Source organism: Equus caballus, chromosome 3 (assembly GCF_041296265.1).
Source record: "Equus caballus isolate H_3958 breed thoroughbred chromosome 3, TB-T2T, whole genome shotgun sequence".
Lineage (NCBI taxonomy): Eukaryota > Metazoa > Chordata > Mammalia > Perissodactyla > Equidae > Equus > Equus caballus.
The window spans coordinates 72,768,862-72,791,659 of NC_091686.1; the positions used below are offsets into that span (position 1 = coordinate 72,768,862).

General features: G+C 34.9%; 1 protein-coding gene across 1 annotated transcript in view; it reads left to right on the forward strand.

Moving 5' to 3' along the window:
* Positions 1–2,175: 2,175 nt before the first annotated feature.
* LOC100067368 (transmembrane protease serine 11G) overlaps positions 2,176–22,798 on the forward strand; it is a 39,681-nt gene continuing 19,058 nt past the window's right edge. The window contains exons 1-4 of the mRNA XM_014738580.3: positions 2,176–2,297; positions 18,498–18,619; positions 19,247–19,365; positions 22,436–22,503. Of these exons, the coding sequence (XP_014594066.1) occupies positions 2,290–2,297; positions 18,498–18,619; positions 19,247–19,365; positions 22,436–22,503 (317 nt within the window). The 5' untranslated portion in view covers positions 2,176–2,289. The remainder of the gene's footprint in view (positions 2,298–18,497; positions 18,620–19,246; positions 19,366–22,435; positions 22,504–22,798) is intronic.

The window sequence follows — 22,798 nt, forward strand, 5'->3', positions numbered from 1 at the left end:
TGAGAAAGGGTCCATAGTCTTCATCAAACAGCCAAAGATGACCGTGAACATGGTACAAAAAGAAAGTAAGAGCCCTTGCTCTATAGGGTAAAGACAAAATTCATTTTCATGATACACAAAAACTTCATGATTATCCTCTTCCTAGCTTCCACGCTATCCTCCCAACTTGGCTCCTTCTTTCTTGCCGTTCTCCATTTTAGTGTTTTTAAAAGTACTTGTAGTGCTCCAAACACACTGTGCTGTCGCAGGCACAAATGAATCCCTTTAGATAGAATCTCTTCTCTGCTCATCATTCTAGCAAGTTTGCTTTCTGAAACCAATCGACCATATGCCTAGAGTATGTGAATGCTGGATTTTCACTAAAAACTACTAATATTATTAAACATATCATTTAAAAGGTAGAAAAAATACTTTCTTTTAGTATTGTGACAGGCAGAATTCTAAAATGGTTCTCCAAGATCTTCTGCCCTAATCTCAATGTGAATGCGATGAGATATCATACCCATTATTATGTTACATTATATGGCAAAAGGAATTTTGTAGATATGACTAAGATTACTAATCAGTTTACTTTGTGTTAATCAAAAAGGAGATTTTCCAGGTGGGTCTAATACAATCCTTTAGAAGTAGAGTCCTTGAGAAGTAGAGAATTTTCTCTTCCTGTTAGCAGAAAAGTCAAAGATATTTCCAGTGTGAGAAGATGCACTGTTGGTGGCTTATCCTGAGGGGACCATGCATCAAGGAATGCATCAGGTAGCTTCTAGAAACTGAGGGCAGTCCCAGATGACAGGCAGTAAAGAAACAGGGGCCTTAGCCTTTCTGCAAGGAAGTTAATTCTGCCAACATCCTGAATGGGCTGGGAAGTGATTCTTTACTATAGCCTCCAGATAGGAACCCATCTGAACCCACACCTTGCTTTCAGCCTTTGAGTCACTAAGCAGAGAATAAAGCTGAGCTTGCCTGAACTTCTGACCTAGAGGATGAAAATAGGTAATAAGCGGCTGTTGTTTAAGTGGTTAAATTTGTAGTAATTCATTACACATTAATAGAAAATTGACAAAGATATAGGATTTTTATTTATTAGTTAATTTGACCATATGTTCATTTATTGTAAATATCATATATTCCTGTTTTGACAAAAACTTTTTTTCAAAACAAAAGAGGGATTGAAATATGAATATGAATATTGATTGTCAAATCGACTAAAAGAAAGACTCAGTAAGTATTGAATGCCAAAGGGTTTGCAGAGGTGCTGGTAAGAGCATTCATTCAAAGACATGAGAGTTGCTGACCTCGAATTTTTCACTATCTAACAGGAAAAATGAGTCTATTAACCTGAAAATAAGCCAAACTGAAACTAGATGACTACTTGAAGGGAAAGCATGAGTCAAGTGTTGTTCAGATAGCGTGAGAGCTGGGAAAACAACATCCTGAAGAAGCCACCTTAGAGTATGGGCTTTCAGAGTCCCCAGACCCTGTGTAGACAGATTCTAACCAAATTACTTGACTCTTACAGTGAGGTGGATTTTGAATTGAGAACTATACTATGAAGAAGGGAAACAATGTTTTCAGCATGTGGGGCACGGCACAGTGGGAACAAAGAGATTGCGTCCACAGAAAAGATCCCTCAAAGTCAAAGAAGGTAGATGTCACTGTAGCTACAAAGGAGAGCACATAGAGAGGAGACAATTAGCAGGTGAAACCCTTTACATTGGCAATTGGCACAAATATATTTCCATTTTCCCACCTTAAATCTGGATTCCTCTTTAGAGCAGACACAAATGAATTTCTGGGCCAGACATAATCAGGATATGTAGCATTGCCCTAAGAAAAGCAAGTCAAGGGCCAGCAAACGTTTTATGAAAACCTCTGATCTTATTCATTCTTGCATCTGAAAGAGATGAATGGCAGGACCTGAAGACCAGACTTGTACTGACTCAGAATGAAGACTGCCATCCCTTGAAAGACAAACACAAAACTTTTCCAAGTATTCAAGGGTGTTGCTTAGGTTTTGGATGCGATATTATTTCTCATGTAATTTTAATTAGCCAGAACCAGGAAATTCTTACTTCCTGCAACAAAGATTTATCAAGTGATTCTTCACCTCAGACCATACTATTGGTTAAAGTTTACCCATCCCAACTTGTTAAACTAGTTTATTTTAAATCCTTAAGCATTCTTTCTTTAGTCAGCCTACAAGTCTGAAAGAAGGCCCAGGACGCTACTCAGTTGCCGAGAAATCAGAAAGCAGCACAGAGGTGGAGGAGTTCGCATTCTCAACAGTGTATAATGTATCAGTAAGTTTAATTTTATTTTGTTTGAAAGATTTACTTTAGATTGTGGTTTCCAATTCAGGAAATTATTCTGAATTGGGAATTCAATAGCTGATTTTTTTCTCTACTGTTGTTGGAGAAAATAATAACACAGTAATGTTAATACTTTTTATTTCAGGAAACCATGCTAACAATTTTATATTGAGGATCTGAAAAGTTTAACAGGTTGGATATTAATTGGAAAGTTTAATGTGAAGTGAAATAACCCCAGACAGAGGGAGGAAAAACAGAGAGCCTGAGGTAAAATTATTTAAGTTTGTAGGATTAGAAGGATGCAGCAAGGAAGAAAGTGTTTTCTCTCCCTGAGTCCAGAGTTTAGAATATCTAGTGCTACTCAAGATCTTTCTAAATTATGCATTTAATTGATACATTGAAAATAGAGGAAATATACAAGTGGAATAGGAAGTATTATGTTTTAACCTCATCTTAAAATTGATAAATACTATTAAATCTCAAAAAAAAAATAAGAATTTAAATATCCTTTGAGAAATTCTTTGCCTTTTAAGATAAAAACTTAAAGAAGAATATAAAAAATTAGTACATAAGAATATAAAAAGTGAGAAGAAAATAAATAGTTCTAAGATTTTTATATTTTAATAATTTGGAAGGAAGTCTATAGAAAATAAATCTTAAATGCTTTTTAGCCCCCACTCCCCTGTCTGATCCATTCTGCATTTTTCTACATTTTGAATATTAATTCTTTCTGTACAAATATGATGTCAATTAGTACAAATTATTAAAGATAATGAGGGAATTACAAATGTCTTTTCTAATGATGTTTAACCAGAGTTTCAAGTTTGTTCAAAGGAACTCTTTGTTTCATTGGTAATAATTGGACATTGTGTATAAAACTCAATTAAACACACGCAGATTTCTAAACCACAATTCCCGCAACAGATTTAATTCTTTACAGTTGTTCAAAATGGTCCCCTTTTTACCTGCTCACCTTCCAGCCACAAATTGTTTAGGTTGTTAAAAGACAAAAGAAAATAAACAAAAAACCCAACTTTTCACAAACTTAGTGATATTATTTCTAGAACTGGCACACATTAGGATTTACTTTTTAAACGGAATGTAATGAAACAGGAAGATTATTATTAATATTATTTTTATTTTTACTTAAAAGTATCTCCATTCTGTATGGGAAAAAATGGTGATTCCAAATCCATAAAGATAGTCCAATTAATTCAATTTTTTTTGCTGTTCAATATCTGTACTAGTCACATAATTACTCAAGAACTATGTACCAATCACCATTTTTTGCATCAGAGGCATAGGGATGAATAAACATATAGTTTTAATTCAATTTCTTTTAAGGCTTATGTGAATGTCAATTCTGTATTATAGCTGGTTAAAAGCAAAAGAAATCAACCAGAACGGTAAAGAGAGAAACGAAAGTGACATAAAAGGAGAGAGAGGGGAAAAATACACTGAAATAAAAATCTGGGAAAAGCAAAAGACCTACATCTGGTCAATAGACCAAGAAACCATTTAAACTTCTCCATTTCTATTACTTTCTATTTTCAAGATTTTCAAAATTTTCCCCTCCAGGTCCGAAATCCTTAAAAATTCTATGGTCCCTTTCCCTCTTCAGATAAGTCAGTATGCCTACTTTGTAGATTTTTGCTGTATTGCTTTGACTTTCCTTGGCTTTGTGGCTCAGAGGAACAGTAGGGGATGAGGGTGGTAGGAGGGGCGGGGTGGGTGGGTGTTGTTGAAAAGCTATTCCTGCTCTTCCCATTGATAACCCATGCCTCAGTGTAATTAAACCTCAGAGGGTTTTCTCCATTTGGAATACACAAATAAAACTTTATTAGTTCTTGCCACCAGTGAGTAATGTGAAGAAAACAGACTTTATTTTTTGTTGTATAAGCCAGCACCTAGTAGAATATTTGGGACGTCATATGTTAGTTGAACTGTTTAATTGTTCTTCAAATTTATTTGGGACTAACTAATTTCCAACTAACAACCTATCAGCTGCTGGTTGTTTAGGTCACCTCCATTTGACTTAACCAAATTTCATACCACTTTTAAAGACTCTTTTTAACACAGAAATATTTTGTTAACTTTTCTAGAAAGCTGCTTTGTATTTAGATATAGCGATATAAATGAGTGTAAACACATTTATAATATTTAGTCCTTGATTTCTTACCTAAAAATGAATAAATATAAAATAAATTCATTGGATTATCTCATTCCTACAATAAGGTACAGATTAATTTTACATGTCTCTGCACCTCACACAGAAATATCTCTTTTTTTAATTGAGATATAATTGACATATAACATTATATTCATCTCAGGTGTACAATATCATGATTTGATATTAGTATATATTGTAAAATGAGCACCATAATAAGTCAAGTTATCTGTCACCATACATATTTACAAATTTTTTTCTTGTGATGAGAACTTTTAAGATCTACTTTCTTAGTAACTTTCAAACATACAATATTATTAACTGTAATCACTATACTGTACATTACATCCCCACAACTTATTTATTTTATAACTGGAAGTTTGTACCTTTTAACCACCTATACCCATTTCACCCCACTTCCCACCCCCGCTACCTCTAGCAATCGCCCAGAGTCTCTTTCCATGTAGAAACACTCATCAGTGGATTTTAATTTATTTCCCACATTGATTGTTAAAGTCAAATTTGGGTTTTATAACAATAGGCATAAAAGGACGTTATCAAGTGAAAACATATAAATGTAGAAAACAGGACCTAATGACTTTAATTTGGAAACCAAACTTGTCATTTGAATGAGAGGCTTCCTCCATCTTCTGGAATAGTGCCTTGGGGTCTAGGAGTGCAGCACTGTCAATGTAGGACTAGGACTAAATAGAAAAATATGAGAAGACGGAACGTCCCTAAACTGAATAAGTGTAATTAGTATCTCTGAAGTAGCATAATTCCAAGTTTAAAAATGCAATTAAAGCTTTATCAGAACATATACACACACATTATATACATACATATTCATAAATTCATGCTTTCTTTTTTATCATATTTTTTAAGTAAGACAGCAACACAAATGTATCTGTTTTATCCATGGCTAAGTATTTTTTTACAGGAAAATGTCATGATAGATCATCCTTAATCGAAACCTCTTCTATTTTTTTATTTTTCAATCTTGGTAAAATTGATGCACATATTGTAAACAACACTCTAATAATGAACATCCCTGTGGCTAATTTTTGCACACATTCAAAACTGTTTCCTTAGAATAAATTATCATCTGCATTTTCACAATTTCTGGAATGCCATCCCATGATGGCAAACTACTCTATATCCTAAACTTTTTTTGCTGAATACTCCCTAACCCCTGGACAATTGAAAGAGAGTTCTTCCCTCAGGACACAGTATTTTTTACAGCCATTTCCAATAAGGGTTTATTATTGAAGATTTAGTCTTTGTCCTCCTCACTTTCTAATGCTACCTTGAACCATTACTCTCCACATCCTTGTGAGTTACCTTATTTCTTTGAGGCTCACATAATTCTGCTCTCTACCCTCTTTCCTTCCTCTTTGCTGTCCTTATGATTATGCCCCTCGTTTATTGAAGACTGACTCTTGCTTCCCTATCTTCTCCTCTACTCTAAGTTTTACATTTACCCTAGGTAGTATCGGTGCCCATGTTGTTGATCTCCAGCATCCTAGTCATTTATTTCCTGATCTTCTCATCTCTATAATCTTCTCTTCAAATACTGCTCTCATGTCCACACCCTAGATTTTGTCATGACTTGAAATTACTCTCTCTGAATCATAACTTTGAACAACTATCACTATCCTAACCTTGTAAGGCATCAGGGTTTTTTAATTCATTGGCTCTTCTAATCTATGAATTAGTCATATCCATCAGTTTCCACCTCCACACACACACACAAACACACACATATTCATCTTTGTTTCTCTTGTGATCCTTATGTTTGTCATTTCAACAAATTTTTAAAAAATGTCTTAAACTCCACTAAATTCTCTTGTCCCATATTTCTTTTATCATTCTAGATAAATTCTAGAGAGAATATAACTATCTGAACAATGATTCACCTCTGCCCAGACCACTGAGGAGTGCTACAGAAAATCTCACAAATGTGCAGGAGGTGCCAATTCATCTGAGCCTTCAACTCTACCCACCATTCCTACTACACCTCCTTAGTCTATACTCTCATTTCCACAATGATTATTTCCAACTCCTCCAACTTCCTCAAATTTCCACTTCTCACCACCTGCTCTCTCATGTTTCCACTACTTCTAAGAGATAATGTGATTGATCAATTAGATGAGAATTCCTTCAACTTTCTGACATGGAACCAACAAACCTACTCATACCCATTCATGCTCTTAAGAGGATGTCTACAATTTGTCCAAGTTTTCCAATCTGTTAGGTTGTTCCATATGAAAACGTCAATATATGATGACTTTTGACCTACACAAATGGCAATTTCATATGTCTGAACCTAATAGTTTAGAATCCATGATCCTTCAAGTATGCTCTCTACCCAATCTTCATCCCAGTCTCAGGATCTCTGCTGGCTCATTCACACCACTGTAAGTATACTCAAAACTGTCTCTTTCACAAGAAAAAAAAATCCTCCATCAACCCCATACACCTTGATGACTCGTCTCTCTCTTGTCATCCATAGAGAAACTCATGAAAAAAATTATTGATATCCACTGTACTTCACCTCACTTCCAATTTTTCCTCAAACCCACTATAAGTACTCTAAATTTTTGTTGTACTTGATTTCTAAACAGCATTTGAAACTGTGCATGAATCCTTCCTTGAATATCCTTTATCCTTTGTTATCATATCACGCTTATTTTTCTCCTTATTTTCTTTCCTCTGGTTTTCAGGATACTTCATTCTTTGCCCATATCTTAAATGTTAGTCTTCTTTAGGGTTCTTCTCTGAGTCTTCCTCTCTTCCTATTATTTAAATAAAAAAGATTCTTGAGCATCTACCATATTTCATATGTTAAAAATACAATGATGAATTCGACACAGTACCAGGCTTGTTCACTGCTATAATTTCAGTGACTTGCCGCACTAGTATTAGTATAAACTTGGTAATCATCTTTGAATGATAAAGTAAAATTGCTAGATTAAAAAGAATGCATATTTAATGGTTTTTTAATTCACGTTGATAAGTTAACCTATCCCTTTTCATATTTGTAACATATAACTTCCAATTTGCTACTTAACTTCTATTTTATTTATGAAAATTTGATAAAAAGAAGATTTAATGCTATCATTAGTTTTTTTCCCCTCCTTTGTTTCATGTAATCAGTTTTTTAGTGTTTCCCTTGATAATTTCTGCCTCCATATGTCATTTTTAGGAAATGGATTATTCATTAGTAAATATGACGGCAAAAAGTGAAAATAAGCCAAGATCATATGGAACTGATTTATCTAATCTATTAGTTCCAAGAAGTTTGTAAGCAAAGGCAATAAATAACTTAAGAGTGAAAAATACACAATTAATACAACTAAGGCAGTTTTTAAAAGAAGAGTTCTTCTCCTTGTGTAGCATTTAAGTAAAACAGTGTTTTTTACTTTTTTTAAATAGTGTTAACATAGTAAAATATTTAAACGTCACTGTAGGAATAAGTAAAGTACAGTAATTATTTTATTTTATGGACTTATAAAAGAGTAGTTTGTAGCCTGAAATTACTATTGCCCAATCCATCCACAATTAATCTCATTTCACAAATTCATGGCACAGGCTATATTCTTTTCTCCAGCTTACTAGTCATCTAAGAGGAAATGCCTTCCAAATTTCCTAGGTATTGACATATTACTGACTTAAAATGCAATCTTGATCCTCAGGTTTGATAACCAGACAGATAATTTCAGGCTCATAAACAGTGGTCATAGTGAGTGAATACTGCGGATATTTCTTACGCCAGCCAAGAATCTAAATAACAATAAGATGAGCTCAATGTTATTTCAACAACAGCAACAACAAAACTTACTCAATTACTACCAAGGACAAGAGTTATAACTGGGCACATGGTAGAAGGATAAAGGAAACATGATCTCTAGTAAGAGGGAGAGAGACAGAACAATAATTAGTAACAAATGTAATACAACTTAGAGTTTAATCAAAGTTAAGCACAGATATAATCAATGTTCTTTATCAGCATTACGTAAAAGACCAGTACCCATACTGCTGGTGATATATGAGATGACTTTTAGGTAGGATTTATTTTAATGCATATTAGAGAAAATAGAGCTAGTATAGCAAACTCAGTATTTGGTGGGTATTATTGTTTGGGGATTGGCTATATTAAAAATGAGTCCATTTTAAAAAGTTAAGGAAATTGGTTTAGTGGTATGAGTGGATATGGCAAAAAATGTGATGATTGCAACTGAAATTTACAAAACGCTCTAACAACTCAAAGAAAGAGCAATTTTAAGCAGGACAGAAAATGAATACTTCAAATAGAGCACTTGGGTGAGGTTTTAAAGATGAGTACATTTTTTATAAATAGAGAGGTAGGATAGGATAATTGTAGACTGGGATTATTAAACTAACAATGCAAGATGCCTCCTTCTTAATGTAATAGGTGTTTTGTTTTGTTTTGTACCAGGTTGACATCCTCAAGAAAAAATGCAAATTATAAGGCCTTCTTTTTAAAACAAATGCTCATTGTATGGGTTTATTATGAGGGTACTTATATGCTTCAGCAATCATAATAATATATCACAGACAAGGCAGGGAAAAATTCTATAAAAAATTTAATCAAGTTTTATTGTTATTAATTTTTTTTATAATTACTACAATTAAGTATAGCTTTGACAGTACTTACTGGAATTTGCCAATCCTTTGAAGTTTACACAAATGGAATCCTCTATAATTCTTGCAATTCAAGCTCAAATACCAATTCTTTGGCAAAATATTCATGTCTTCTCTAAAAATTCTCTATTTTATGAAAAACTAAGAAATTATAATCCAGATTACTGAAGTACTCTTATTACAAAATAAATAGCAGTTTAGAGCAAACAGCAAGGAAGAAGCATGGATCTGGGGTCAGAAGACCTGACTTTGAGTCAAGTCTCCACCAGTTACTAGCTATGTGTCATTAGACCACACCCAACATCTGTTTCTACTTCTGTAACGATATTTGAGATAAATGCCATGAAAACTACAAAAGATTGCAAATATAAAAGGTTATCATTACTAATGGGTTCAAGGGAGGTGCCACTGAGAAGAGAGTTCACTACATTAAAACAGGGTTTCACCATGACCCTCGTGCCAGAGGCACCTGTGTAACAAATGGCCAGATGACTTTCTGGGATTTATTATACTTTTTTGACTTAGATTCCTTTCCATGTTTCTGAGAACAGACCCTATAGAATGATTTATTGTGTTGCACTGGTAAGCAAACTAATTCTCTTCACCAAAGGATTTTAGGTCTTTTTAACAGGAATAATCATTTTCTGGCATCCACTTCTTTTGGGGGTGCCCTGAAGGTCACAGCCCAGACAGCTGGGGACTTCATCATCTTGAGACATACACCACATGACTCAGGCATGCCTCTCCCACATGGTCTGCTGGGCAGCTCCACAGTAAGGCCTCAGTTGCCATGACTGCTCCACATGGGACTAGAAGCTCTTAACTGTTGCCATGCTCTACTCTTATGAGGCTTGGAGCTCTTCTAGACCCCTGGATCTTGGCTGAAAATAAAATTATTTTTTAGTACAATTCTACTCAGAAAAATTTACCTCTCTGTTCCCAAGTTTCTATTTTTCTAACATGTCCCATTGGTCTTTGCTGCGATAATTTTGGATTAGAACCTGTGTTGTACAGATGAAAATGTTCATAAGTAGAAGACAGGGAACTCAGGTGGCCTCAACAAATTATGTACTTTCATGTTCTTGGACAAATCTCTTTAGCCTCAATTGAAAAGTGGGCATAATAATATTTACCATATGAATCTTATGTAGAAGTTGGCTGGATCAAGTGTCACAGGGTATGTTAAAGCTCTTCAGAAACTATAAAGCACTATATAAATGAAAGCTATTATCAACATTATTATTATTGTTAGGGTGACCTGTGCTTCACCCTTACACCCTGAAACCTCACCCTTTGGTCTCCCAAACCTGTTTGGAGTAAAGTGGGGCAACCTTGAGTAAAGGACCACTCCCTACCTTTTCAGGGGCTCTAAGGCTACCTAGAACCACCCTGGTGAGGCACTGATTACACTGCAAATTTATCAAACACAAGTAGAAAGAATTCTCCCAACAATTAAGATTGCTTATCAGAGATATATATATACCATTTATGTTTACCTGAAGTAATATAATCACCTCCTGGAGGGTATTTTGCCCCTGAAATGTAAAGGTGAGTAATAGGAAACTGGGGACAAGAGAACAATCTGGACTGAGATCCCTTGATTACCGAATCTCCAAAATGAGTGTGACTTCTACAGAGAGGCTCAACTGCCTTGGTCAGAGCAGTTATTAACTGTTTTATTTAACCAGGGTTGGAGTTTGCCAGATGATTATGACAAAGCAAGAAAGGATTACAGGAACTGAGGATATATGACAGAGAATGAGTATAATGAGGGACCATGGGATTTATGCTAGGTAAGAGAGCAATGCCAACATGAGGGTGATGGGAGACAGTGAAAAGATGGTAGGATCAGTGGATTACAGCTCCCAGTGGGAGTGAAGTTAGGTTACTAAGGCAGTGAGCTGGAAAGGTGAGTGGTGGTAGTTAAAGAGTTGGTTGATTAAAATTTAAATTATGGAGAAATCGAAGCTGTTGGTAATGAAAAGAGATAGAACATAAATATGAGAGTGGGCAGCTGAGGTAGGGAGAAGGATGAGGTCATTGGCACAAATAACCAGAACAGAAAATAGAACATGACCAAGACAAAAAAAATAGACAGCAACAAGCAGTATAGGAAACCTCAAGGTAGCTGCTAACTGGGTGGGATAGCTGTGAAAGGAACTGGCTCTTAAAGGAGGGAGAAGGCATTAGAGCAGCACATTGAAAAGTTTCTAGAAATGGAAATGGCAGCAGCTGGGGAAAAGGAGGCTAGAAATACAGAGGAAGAGAGGACATTTTAGGCAGACTGTGTGTTGTGAGCAAAACAGGTGTGGGTGAACGTAAAGAACAGAATAGTGCGTGTGAAAGGGAGAGCCCAAAAGTAAGTTAGACACAGCAAATGAAAGACTCTTATTTTAAAAATGTCCCTCACGTGTTTAGAATTGTCCAGTGGGTTCCTATAACCTTAGAATTAATAACACCTTGCCATGACCTGCAGGGGTCCTATGATTTGGTCCTCACCTGTCTCTCTTGTTGAACCTTGTCTACACTTTCCTGGGCCCACTGTGAGCCAGCACAGTGGCCTCATTTCTTTCAGAAACTCAACAAGCTCACTCCTGTTCCAGCTCTAGGTACTTGCTGCCACCTGGTTTCTCTTTTCCAAGTTCTTCTAGAAGCTGTTTCCTCACAAGTCAACTCTTGGTTCAAATGGCATCTCTTCAGGGATGACTCCCTGCTACCCAGTTAAGCATCCTCTCCCCCTAGCCTCCAGTAACTCTCTATTCATTACTATGTTTTACCTTCCCAAGTTGAAACTTATTAGTTGGCTTCTTTATTTTCAGTCTCCTTTCACTAGCCTGTGAGCTCCATAAGAACAGGGAACTTATCTGTCTTGTTCATCACAATTTTTCCAGCAACAGAATCAGTTTTGAGCATATTATGGGATCTCTATAAATATTTCTTGAATGAATGAATGGATACTAAGTTAAAGAGTTTACAGTCTATGTAATGAAAAACATCTGAGGATTTTTGAGCTAGAGAATCACATTATCAGAACTGCATATTTGGAAGATAATTCTGGCAGCAACATTGTAGAATATCTTTGAGGGGAAATTATCTGGAGATAAAGAGATCTATTAATGGCTACTGTGATTGTCTAGATGAAACACATTGAATGCCTGAGGTAGGATGGTATTAGGGAAATGCAAAAAAGGGGACAAATAGGAAAGGTAATTCAGAGGTAGCCTGAATAGGTGAAGGTGTTGTGGAGATGGAGATGTCCTATGATTTTAAGTTTCCGAGAGTGAGTAATCTAAAAATTGTGAATAATATTCTTAATATACGCATTTGTTTTTAAAAATATGATACAAAAAAGTGAAGGAAAAGGGGAATAAGAAATGAACAGAGTGAGGTGGAAAAAGTGATGTGATAAGAATGGGGCAGAAGAAACAAATAGATGGAAGAAAAGAGATAAAAACCACTTTGGGACAGCAAAGAAGAAAGAAGAAAACATTAGGGAACATGTGGTGAAATTTCAATATTTTTGCATTGTTGATGGGGAAATTACTTTGGGAAAACTTAGCAGTTCCTCTAAAGGTTAAACATAGAGTTATCATATGACCCAGAAGTTGTACTCTTAGATACACATGCAAAAGAAATGAAAACACACATCCATACGAAAATTTGAACGTGAATGTTCTTGGCAGCATTATTCATGGTAGCCAAAATAAAGCAGAAATTCAAATGTCCATCAGCTGATGAATGCATAAATAAAATATAGTATATCAATAAAATATAGTATATCCATAAAAATATTATTTGGCAGTAAAACAAAATGGTGTCTTACCTCCTACTATGGAAAAAGAGTATGGAGGCACTACATGCTATCACACTGATGAATTTTGAAAATATTATGCTAACTGAAAGAAGACAGATACAAAAGACCACATATTATGTGATCCTATTTATAAGAAATGTCCAGAACAAACAAATCCATAGAGACAGAAAGTAGATTTGTTGCCTAGGGTTAGGAGGTTAGGGGAAAATAGAGAGTGACTATTAATGGATTTGGGGTCTCTGGGGTGATGAAATGTTTGAAAATTGATTGTGGTCATGGTTTCACAACTTTGTGAATCTACTGAAAACCACTGAATTATACACTTTAAATGAGTGAACTGTATGGTATGTGAATTATATCTCAATAAAGCTGTTAAAGAAATAAAGAAAAGAGACAAGGAAGGAAGGCAGGAAGGAGGACATCAAAAGGCTCTAGAAGCTCAAAAATATGTTTTCATTTAATATAAAATGTCCTCACAGTTATTGTTCACTGAAGCTGTCAAAGTCACCTATCTATCATTATTCTTCCCTTTGGGCACTCATGTGACTTCTCCAGCAGCATCAAACAGTTCTTTCAATAGTTCTTTCTGATTCAAAAAAGGCCTTGATTTTCTTTTTTCACATTTCAAATTTTATTTTTTAAATAAAAACTATTTCCCAATGGTCAGATACAGTGACAGTAGGACTTGTTCATTAGAGATTTGTACCGAACACATTCTTTCATGTTTCAATGTTCAAAACAAGCCCCTCCTTCTTGTGGAGGTCAAAATTTGTTCTTAAATAGCAGTAGGAAGGAAGAGAGATTAATAATAAATGATGTTTAACTGAAAACATTAGTAAGAAAGCAGGAAAATGCACCAAGAAAACTGAAGCAGTATTGGCCTAAGTGGGTGGAAATACCTCTCTGGCCAATCACTTTATCTTCAATAGTCCAGGTCAATGACATACGTATTCTTTTTGGCCCTCATCAAGTTTTAGTTACCTCAATGCTCTAAAATTTCCTTCAAGAACTCATGGAACATCACCATGTAAATTTGCATTAATGAGCAGAGGTTTGAAGAGTAGCACTCTTTGACCTTGAATATTCTCTTTGAACTCTTATCAACTAAAACACCAATTATTTTAATTATATTTTAACTATGACATCATCTTTTCATTTACGTAACATGATGTCTATCTTATTTGCATAATGTGGGGTTATATAAACAAGACACACAGCTTGTCGGAACACAAAACATAAAAGGAAGCACAAATATTCATTTAACTTTTTTGCACAACTTTTAGCATTTCTACCCACATCACAGATTTAATGATCATCATCATCATCATCATCATTGCTAAGCCACTACTATTATGAATAACACCACTATTTCCTGATATTTGCTTAACAACAACTTTCTTCCAGAGTTATTCTGTCTTCCCTATTCAAAGGATTAAAACCCCAGCTAAAAGACTCACCCATCTTGTCTTGTCTTAAATTTTCCCATGTTCATTAATTTGGCCAGTAATTCTTTCCCTGTGGATGGTCCAAAAGTGCTCACCGCATAATGCCTGCTTCTGAACCCTGTGATTACCCTTGAAGGCTCTAGTGGTCTCTCTTCCCCCAAGCTTGGAATCTCCTACCTGCTGGAACTCTCCTGGGAGATAATCAGGGCTTTACTAAGCTCCTAAGCTTCTTTCCACCTTGTGCCCAGTGTTGCTACTCAGATTCCATGGTCCTGGGTACCAGTTCCCACCTCTTTACTTCAAGAGCAGCACATCTACCATCCAACACACACTTTCCACCAGCTCACTCCACTCAATCTATGTACAAACTTCTTAGTATTCTTTCTTAGTAGCATTTGATAATAAAAATAATAAAATAACCAAAACTCCTAAGTCCTCGCCATGTTTTAGTTACTATTCTAAGTGCTCTTACATATATTAACTCATTTAGTCTTTGCAATAACCCTACAGGTTTATTACCCCCATTTTACCAATAAAGAAGCTAAGGCACAAGAAGTTTACTGACTGTCTAAGGTCCCATGGTTGGGGAGCTGGGATAAGAACGCAGGTAGGTGGGCTGCAGAACCCACACTGTTAACCACTATGCTGAAGAACTTCTTTCAGAAACCATGAGCCCTTCAAATCACGTGGCCATTGCTGTGGCAGAAAGAAATCTCTTTATTTCTCATCTTTGAATCATTGAGTGACAGCATTTTGGTTATATAAAGCATTTGAAAAAACTCTAGGAAAAATAACAGATGCTAGGAGAACCATTTTAGGGGAAAGGACCTTGGTAAAAGATTGTAACATTGAAGGAAAATGGCTGACATTGAAATCGGCAAGACGATTTCATTCCCTTCTGCTGAGGTTCGGTTCAAGAAATACCTCCCCATGAGACAGTCTGGATAATGAGCCACTCAGAGTTTAAATGAAGATAGGAGAAGAATTAAAAGGAAGACACTTTTCAAAAATGCTTTGACTCTTTGTGAAAGGTTTTCTGGACTGATCTGCTGAATGGGTAGCTTTTGTCACTGCTCATCTTTGCTTTGGCATGAATGCCTCAAAGGTGAGGTCATTTATGTTTTTCTTTTGTTTGAATGTCAAAGATTTCTCTAAGGCTGGATTTTCCTGCACTGCAGTAAACCTGTTCAGTCATCTTGTGGGGATAGTTTGACCAAAGTTAAATTCTTTGAATTGGAAGGATTAAGGGAAGGGAGAAGTCAAGAAGGAAAGAGAAGGATAGATTTATCCCTTAGTGATTTTTAAGTACAAAATTTGTAATTGTATCTTGATTCCAGGTAAATGCTTAATCTCATTTCTCCTCCTGCTATCTGCGAAGCAATTTATCTCTAGCAAAACTCTGCTAAAAATAATTTTTGTGTTGCAAATGATTTAGGGCTGCCTACTACCTTATGACACATTCTTTCATTTAGTAGATAAATATTTACCAAGTACCCATGAGGTGTAAGCTCACCTTTGCATCTCACTGGTAGTCCAATCCGGAACAGCCATGGAAATTAGCCATTGAAATTAGTCGATGTTTAAGGTAAAATTAGATTAATACTAAAAGAAATCAGGAAGAGAAAATTATTTTACTTTTTTTAAACATCTAAAAATAAATATTTTAGGGCATATCTGCATGGTTAAGGAAATGAAGTCAAACAATCTTTCAGTTGTGATCCATACATAAGATTAATTCCATCACAATGATGTTTCTGGTGTTAGAACTGTTCAACAAGAAATGACAGCCTTTTGAAGATGAGCATTTTGTTGCAAAACAAGCTCACTCTTTATGAATTTTATTTTTATCTGACTCAGAGAGGAAGACAGTGAGAAAATGGGTCCAGCACTTTCAAGCTTTAAAAAATTATCATTATTTTTCAGCAATTATTTCCTCCAAAGAGAAACCATTAGTTCTTTGAAATTCTCTTAGAAATTCTCTGCAACTTTGGTAGCAATTTGTGTACACTGCGCTCCTCCTCTATAAGACTATTAGTTCCTTGAGAGGAAGATCTATTGAAGATTCTGCTTTTATTCCCCTGTGTTTCGTACAGAGTAATCCTTAATAAATATCTACTGGGTTAAGTAATAAATACATGCATTAATTAAGTTTACCTCTATTCTCATTCATAAACTCTACTTTCTCAAGTATGTCCTTGAGAAATCCCTGTCCTTGTCTCATCTCCTTGTCTTCATTTATGCTGTTTCCTCTGCCTGTGGCACATGTCATCCTTGCCAGATCCTCCTCCTCAGCCTTCAAGGCCCAGTTCAAAGGACAACTTCTCTAAGGCAAAACCATTTTTACCCACTCCTCTCTCACAGATTATTGGGCATAATTCCATTATGACATTTATCACTTATAGTAGTTACTTAACGTGTCCCTAGATTACACATCTTTGAAGATGGGAGACTATGTCTTATTCATGTTTAAATCTCAAGCTGAAAGTGTTTGGCACGCAGAAGAAACTCAGTAAATGTCAGCCCTACGAGTTCATGAGTGCCCATGATCTTCTATTAAAGAACATGATGAATGTTCATCAGCTTCTGCCTGTGACCCAACAAGATCCCAGCTCTCCTAAAAGATACTCCAGATGTTCGCAGATTGTAATGCTCATCTCTTGCCACTAACCAAAGAGCAGCAAGCCAGAGTCACTTTAGATTCTTCCAGAAACACAGCAGAACTCAGAATTCGCACTACCTAAGATATTTATCAGAGCTCAGGTTGATGGTTCTGGGATAGGGAAACTGCCTCTAGCTTCTTTGCTCGGATCCAAGCTATAATAGGGGCATCCGTACTCCTTCCAGATCATTGATGCCAAAAAGGGCATCTCAGTTGGATATCTTCAATTATTCAGTGGGGGCCTACTTTCCTCTTTACCACTACCAGCTACCAATCCCAGGGAAGGTAACTCCTTCTTCTTCTTTTCCATGTATGATTTAACAGAACAAAAACCAGTACCAGTAACTAACTTTCAGAACCATATTCCCGTTCAGTTCTCTCATGGATTAGATCTCCCTGGACAACCCACGTTGGTCTCATTCTAGCCTGCCTTAATTGTTCACATTTGGTCTTTAGACTGCAAGCTCTGACACTGGGATGGGGACAGAGTTTTGTGACATGTCCCTGCTTCCACAAGTGTTTCCCAAATGTCAGTCATTTGCATACTATCTTCATGCTTTTTGCCATATTTGCATACTATTGGTACTATTATTGTCTTACTATTTTTCTTTAAATTGATTCATTATTTACTAAAATAAATATGGCTTTATCCTATGCAATATCATCTATAAAAATCACAGGTTTGAAATCTTATAATGCTATGAAATAGATATTCATCATATACCACCAGTGGTTCTCACGCCACAGAGTTCCTGGGTCCAAAGTCTTGAGCTATTCCTTTTTATTTGTTTGTTCATTACTATATGAATGATCTCTTCTTGGATTGCTAATTATTTCTTCCTTATTGTTTTCTTCTATTCTCTTTTCTTCTACCTATCCTATTTTAGAAGTTCTTCATACGCATTTCAGATTACTTGTCTTATAAATGGGGATTATATGTTTAAGAATAGAAGTGTGAAAAGAGTCCTGACAGCCCAAGTTCTAGTTCTAGCTCCCAATATTAACTTTGAGGTCTTAGTAATCCCTCTGAGCCTCTGTCTGTTCATGCTGGAATGAGAGGAGTGACCCAGATTCGCTCACTCTTTGAGGCTTCTTGTGATTTGAAGCACATGAGCCAAATATATGGTATTAATTCATTTACAAAGAAAAAAATATTCAGAATATCTAGTTTAATGGACCAGGAAGTATATGAAACAGTAGTCAACTGTAGTATAATGCTGATTTTTAAAATCAAAATATAAAGTTAAATGTCAATGAGACATTTTTTTTATTGACCGTGTTTTTTCTAATGTTTTATAGTAAAATATATTCAAATGTTACTAAATGCAACACGAGCTAACCATGAATTTCAGAAAAAAGCATTGTATACTAAAACTATGTGAAACTGAGACTCTAGTGTTTAATTCCTGTTTATGTTTAATATACAACTCTCTCTCTAAAGGCCACCAATACTGGGTAGAAGAACAAGTTCACTGAAACCATGGATGATTGCCCTTATTATCACAGCTGTTGTGTTGGTTCTAGCAATAATCATCGGTCTCCTTGTTTATTTTTTGGAATTTGGTAAGAATCTATCTTACTGTATTATTTTGAAAATTTAAAGATCCACTCAATTATTTTAAAACGTTAATATTTTAGAATTCAATTTCAGTGCGATGATATTTGCATAAATGTAAGCATAATTTGCATAATGCAATGTTAATTTGCATAATTTTGTCTACATTTGGGAAATGATAATCCTTCATGTAAAAACATTACCTCTAGCATTTAAAATTTGACTTGGTTCAAATTAAGTTGTCTCTTGAACAATGCAATAAATTCACATCCTATGTTATTGTATGGTTTAATAGTTAATGTACTGAGTAAAAATTATTTTAGTAGCAATTCTAACTTTGAGGTCAACTTATGACAATATATTACATTCTAATATTATCTAATTAACAGCTTAAATTTATGAATTATCACTAACAGATGAAAATTGTGTCAGGACACAACTGACAACCACATGACTATGAGAATGTATATCTTAAAAAAGGGTTAGAGGGAGATATTGGTCACAGCTATCGAATGTTTAATTCCCAGGAGTTTATTATTTATAGGACTTTTTTGCTTGTCATCCTCTCTATTTCTGATATTTATACAACGCAAATGAATTAAAGAGAAACCATCCATTTTTGTTCTCCCTTCCAGATCAGAAGTCTCACTATTACCAAATCTCCTTCCAGATCCCTAGTATTGAATATAATCCTGCTTTTTCAGTAGAACACTCAAATATTAGGACTGACCTGAAACAAAAAATCAGTGATGAGGTAAGAATGAGTTTTGCTGGCATTATTCCTACCCCGACAATACAATTATAACGAAGGAGGTTAAAAAAAACTAAGAGGTGAGTTGAGAACACACCAAATTGCACATATTTTTGGGGTTGCCAGATAAAATACAGAATGCTCAGTTAAATTTTAAGTTCAGATCCTCCTGAAAATACACTTTATGCAATATTTTAAACATGTTTATACTAAAAAATCATTCACTGTTTATCTAACATTAAAACTTAACTATTTTTATTATTTTTATTTGCTACATCTGGCAATTCTAGCCAACATTATCTCAGGAAAGTTGGAAAAATATATTGGATGAAGGATAATTGCATTAGAGACTGAACAATATAAGTGCAACAGAAAAATAAATAGCTCAAACACACACAAAAATTATTAGAGTTATCTGGAAACATAATAATTTAGGCAAAAACAACATTACCACACACCATTTATTAAGCACCTAGTATGTGTATGACCCTGATACATCTTCCATTAGGCAACTTATACCAAACACTTATTCCTGAACATAAACCATAGAAACACACAGACTAATTCTTCTGCTGAAGACTTCAGTTAAATACAGAGCTTCCACTCAGCCTAGCCTTGACCAAGCTGACAGATCATTCTTGCCAGGTTCAGAAATATTTCTTTAGCCATTTCCCAGCCAAAAGCAAAGCTGATGAAATCAGTTGAAGGATGCAACTAAGTGCAGTTGGCATGTCTTTTCAAAAAAACATCCTAAGGAAATTTTGATTAGGGGAAAAGAAAAATCAGGGTAGGGTATAGAATGTTTTGTTATAGGAAACAATACATCAAATTAGAAACAAGATAGGCTTAGAAGTCAGAACATCTAGATTCATATTCTAATTTTACCCACTGTGAGCTTAACAACTTTGGAAAAGCTACAAAATAGAGACAATTTCACCCAACTCCCTTAGTTATTCTGAGGATTAGTTTACGTTGTGAAACAAAGTATGAAAAGTAATGTCTGAATAAATGTTAGCATGTTTCCTCCACTCTCACAGAAGTTTTCATACACCTCTGCTAGAGCGCTTACTGTCTTGTTACATTATTTTTGTTTTGTAAGTCTATGCCCCTCTGGATTTGTGAGGAGCTATATCTACTTATTCTTATATTTCCGGTACCTCTCATGGTGTCTGCCACATGGTAGAACCATAAAAATACTCATCAAGCAGGTAACTAGTAAATACAGCCAGTTCACTAGTACTGGCCCTGTCCCCTGGAGCATAAGCGGAGATAACATAAAGAAGGAAAGTACAGTCATTTTGCCCAGGAGATGGCAAACTTTTTCTGTGAAAAGACAGATGGTAAATATTTTTGACTTTTCAGGCCATTCAGTCTCTCTGCAATTGTAGTGCAAAAGCAGCCATAGATAATAGGTCAACAAAGGAGTGTAGTTATGGTCCAATAAAACTTTATTATGAATGCTGAAAGTTGAACTTTGTAAACTATTTAGAAGTCACTAAACATTATCCATCTTTTGATTTTTGTTCAACTATTAAAATAATGTGAATACCATTCTCAGATGATCGACCATACAAAAACAAGCAGCTGGCTAGATTTGCCTACAGGCTATAATTTGCAGACTCCTGATTTAGACTACGAGCTACAGTTCCAGCAAACATTTTCCTAGAAGAAATGATTAAAACTAGTACCTAAGATGAGTTTTAGAGACTTCTTGTGGAGTTTAATAATCTCGACTGCTTATATACTCAGTTGCCTTGAATGATACATGGTTCACAAAGCTGTGATTTAAAGGAAAACAACAAAAAATCATGAAAGTGGAAACAGAACGGAAAGAGGCAGACAGAAAAATTATAATATATATAAATTATAAATATTATATAAAATATATATAAATGTATGTAGAAAATCTGGAAGTACATACCAAAATCATAAATAGCACATTCTCTATAAAGTGATTTAGAAATGATTTTAATCTCATTATACTTTGCTGTATTGCTTGCTTTTTATAACTTTTTATAATGAATATGTATTAGTTTTGTCATTTAAATGTGCATGTGCATATAAAACTATTTCCTTGAGAAAAAACTTACCTTCCCATCAGTTAGTAGGAAAACACATGGTCATTCATTTTTGAATAACTATTGATTTCTAAATAAACTTATGCTCACCAACCTATCCAATATGATATTACACACCACTTCAGCAGAGAAAATTTTATAAATTAAATCTGATGAGTGAAAAGCACTTGTTCAACATACACCTAGTTTCGCAACTTGGCAGCTCTTCTCTTCTGATTTGTGGAACTAATTATCAAGACTCAGGTTCACTTAAGCTTTGGCATATGATCAGTCTTTCTTTCTGAGAAGCCAGCTTGATGACTCAATGTTAATTATCAGGTTTGTGAAACCACAGATTCTATAACAAGCTGTGGTTTTGGTATGAAATAATTTCTTCTAGGAATTTATAACACAGACAAATTATCCCATATAAGAAGTCTAAAATGACACACAAATGACATATATAGTCTTACCTTATTGTAAATAATTATTTCATGCATTTTTCTTGATGGGTATATTCACTTTAAAGAAGTTCCCAATTAGCATACATTCTCCTCTCCTGCATTTACTACAGGATCAAAATGAGGTCTAAAAAGTTTCACTAAAGCCTAAAAAACTAATCCTTTAGTTACATCCATGAGAATGATAACTGAGCATGAATGATACTGGGTGATAAGTCCATATATATCAAGCTTTCAAAGAAACTCAGTCTCTACACCTCCACTCTGTATATTTTTAACTGGGTATTGAAATAACTAACTTAATTCAACTCTTTATATATCAGCCATCTTTGGCCATGAGACAAGTTGTTCAAATATCAACATGCTATTACAGAGATGATTTTATGACAATAGGATAATGCCCAAATGAGCTTTCTGGGCATAGCTGAAAACAAACTTAGAACTAACGGCTATTTGAATCACTGTAGGTTTTATCTAAGCATTTTTGTGATATATTGAAATGTGTGAAATTCGTATTTAACAAAATTCTTTACTATTGGTTTTTTCTTTTCTCAGATAGATAAGACATTTCAAAGATCCAGTTTAAATCGTCATTACATCAAGACTCATGTTGTCAACCTTAGGTAATCACAACTAATTAATTTGTATGATCAAAAGGCAGCTTTGCATTATTTAGTTATCCTTCAATTATTTGCTTTGTGGACAGCATCTAAAAATCTTATGTATATCAAGAGCAAAAGTAATCTAATATTATTACATTTAATTGTTATTTCTCCTGTACAGAGTACCTGTAGGGGGGGAGTTTCTTAACTTGGGTAGTGATGAAATATATTCTACTGGCTGTCCTTTTAAAGACTTGCATTCCAGTTAAAGATTCTTACAATCATTAACTACTCCTCTCAATTTTACTTACTTTCT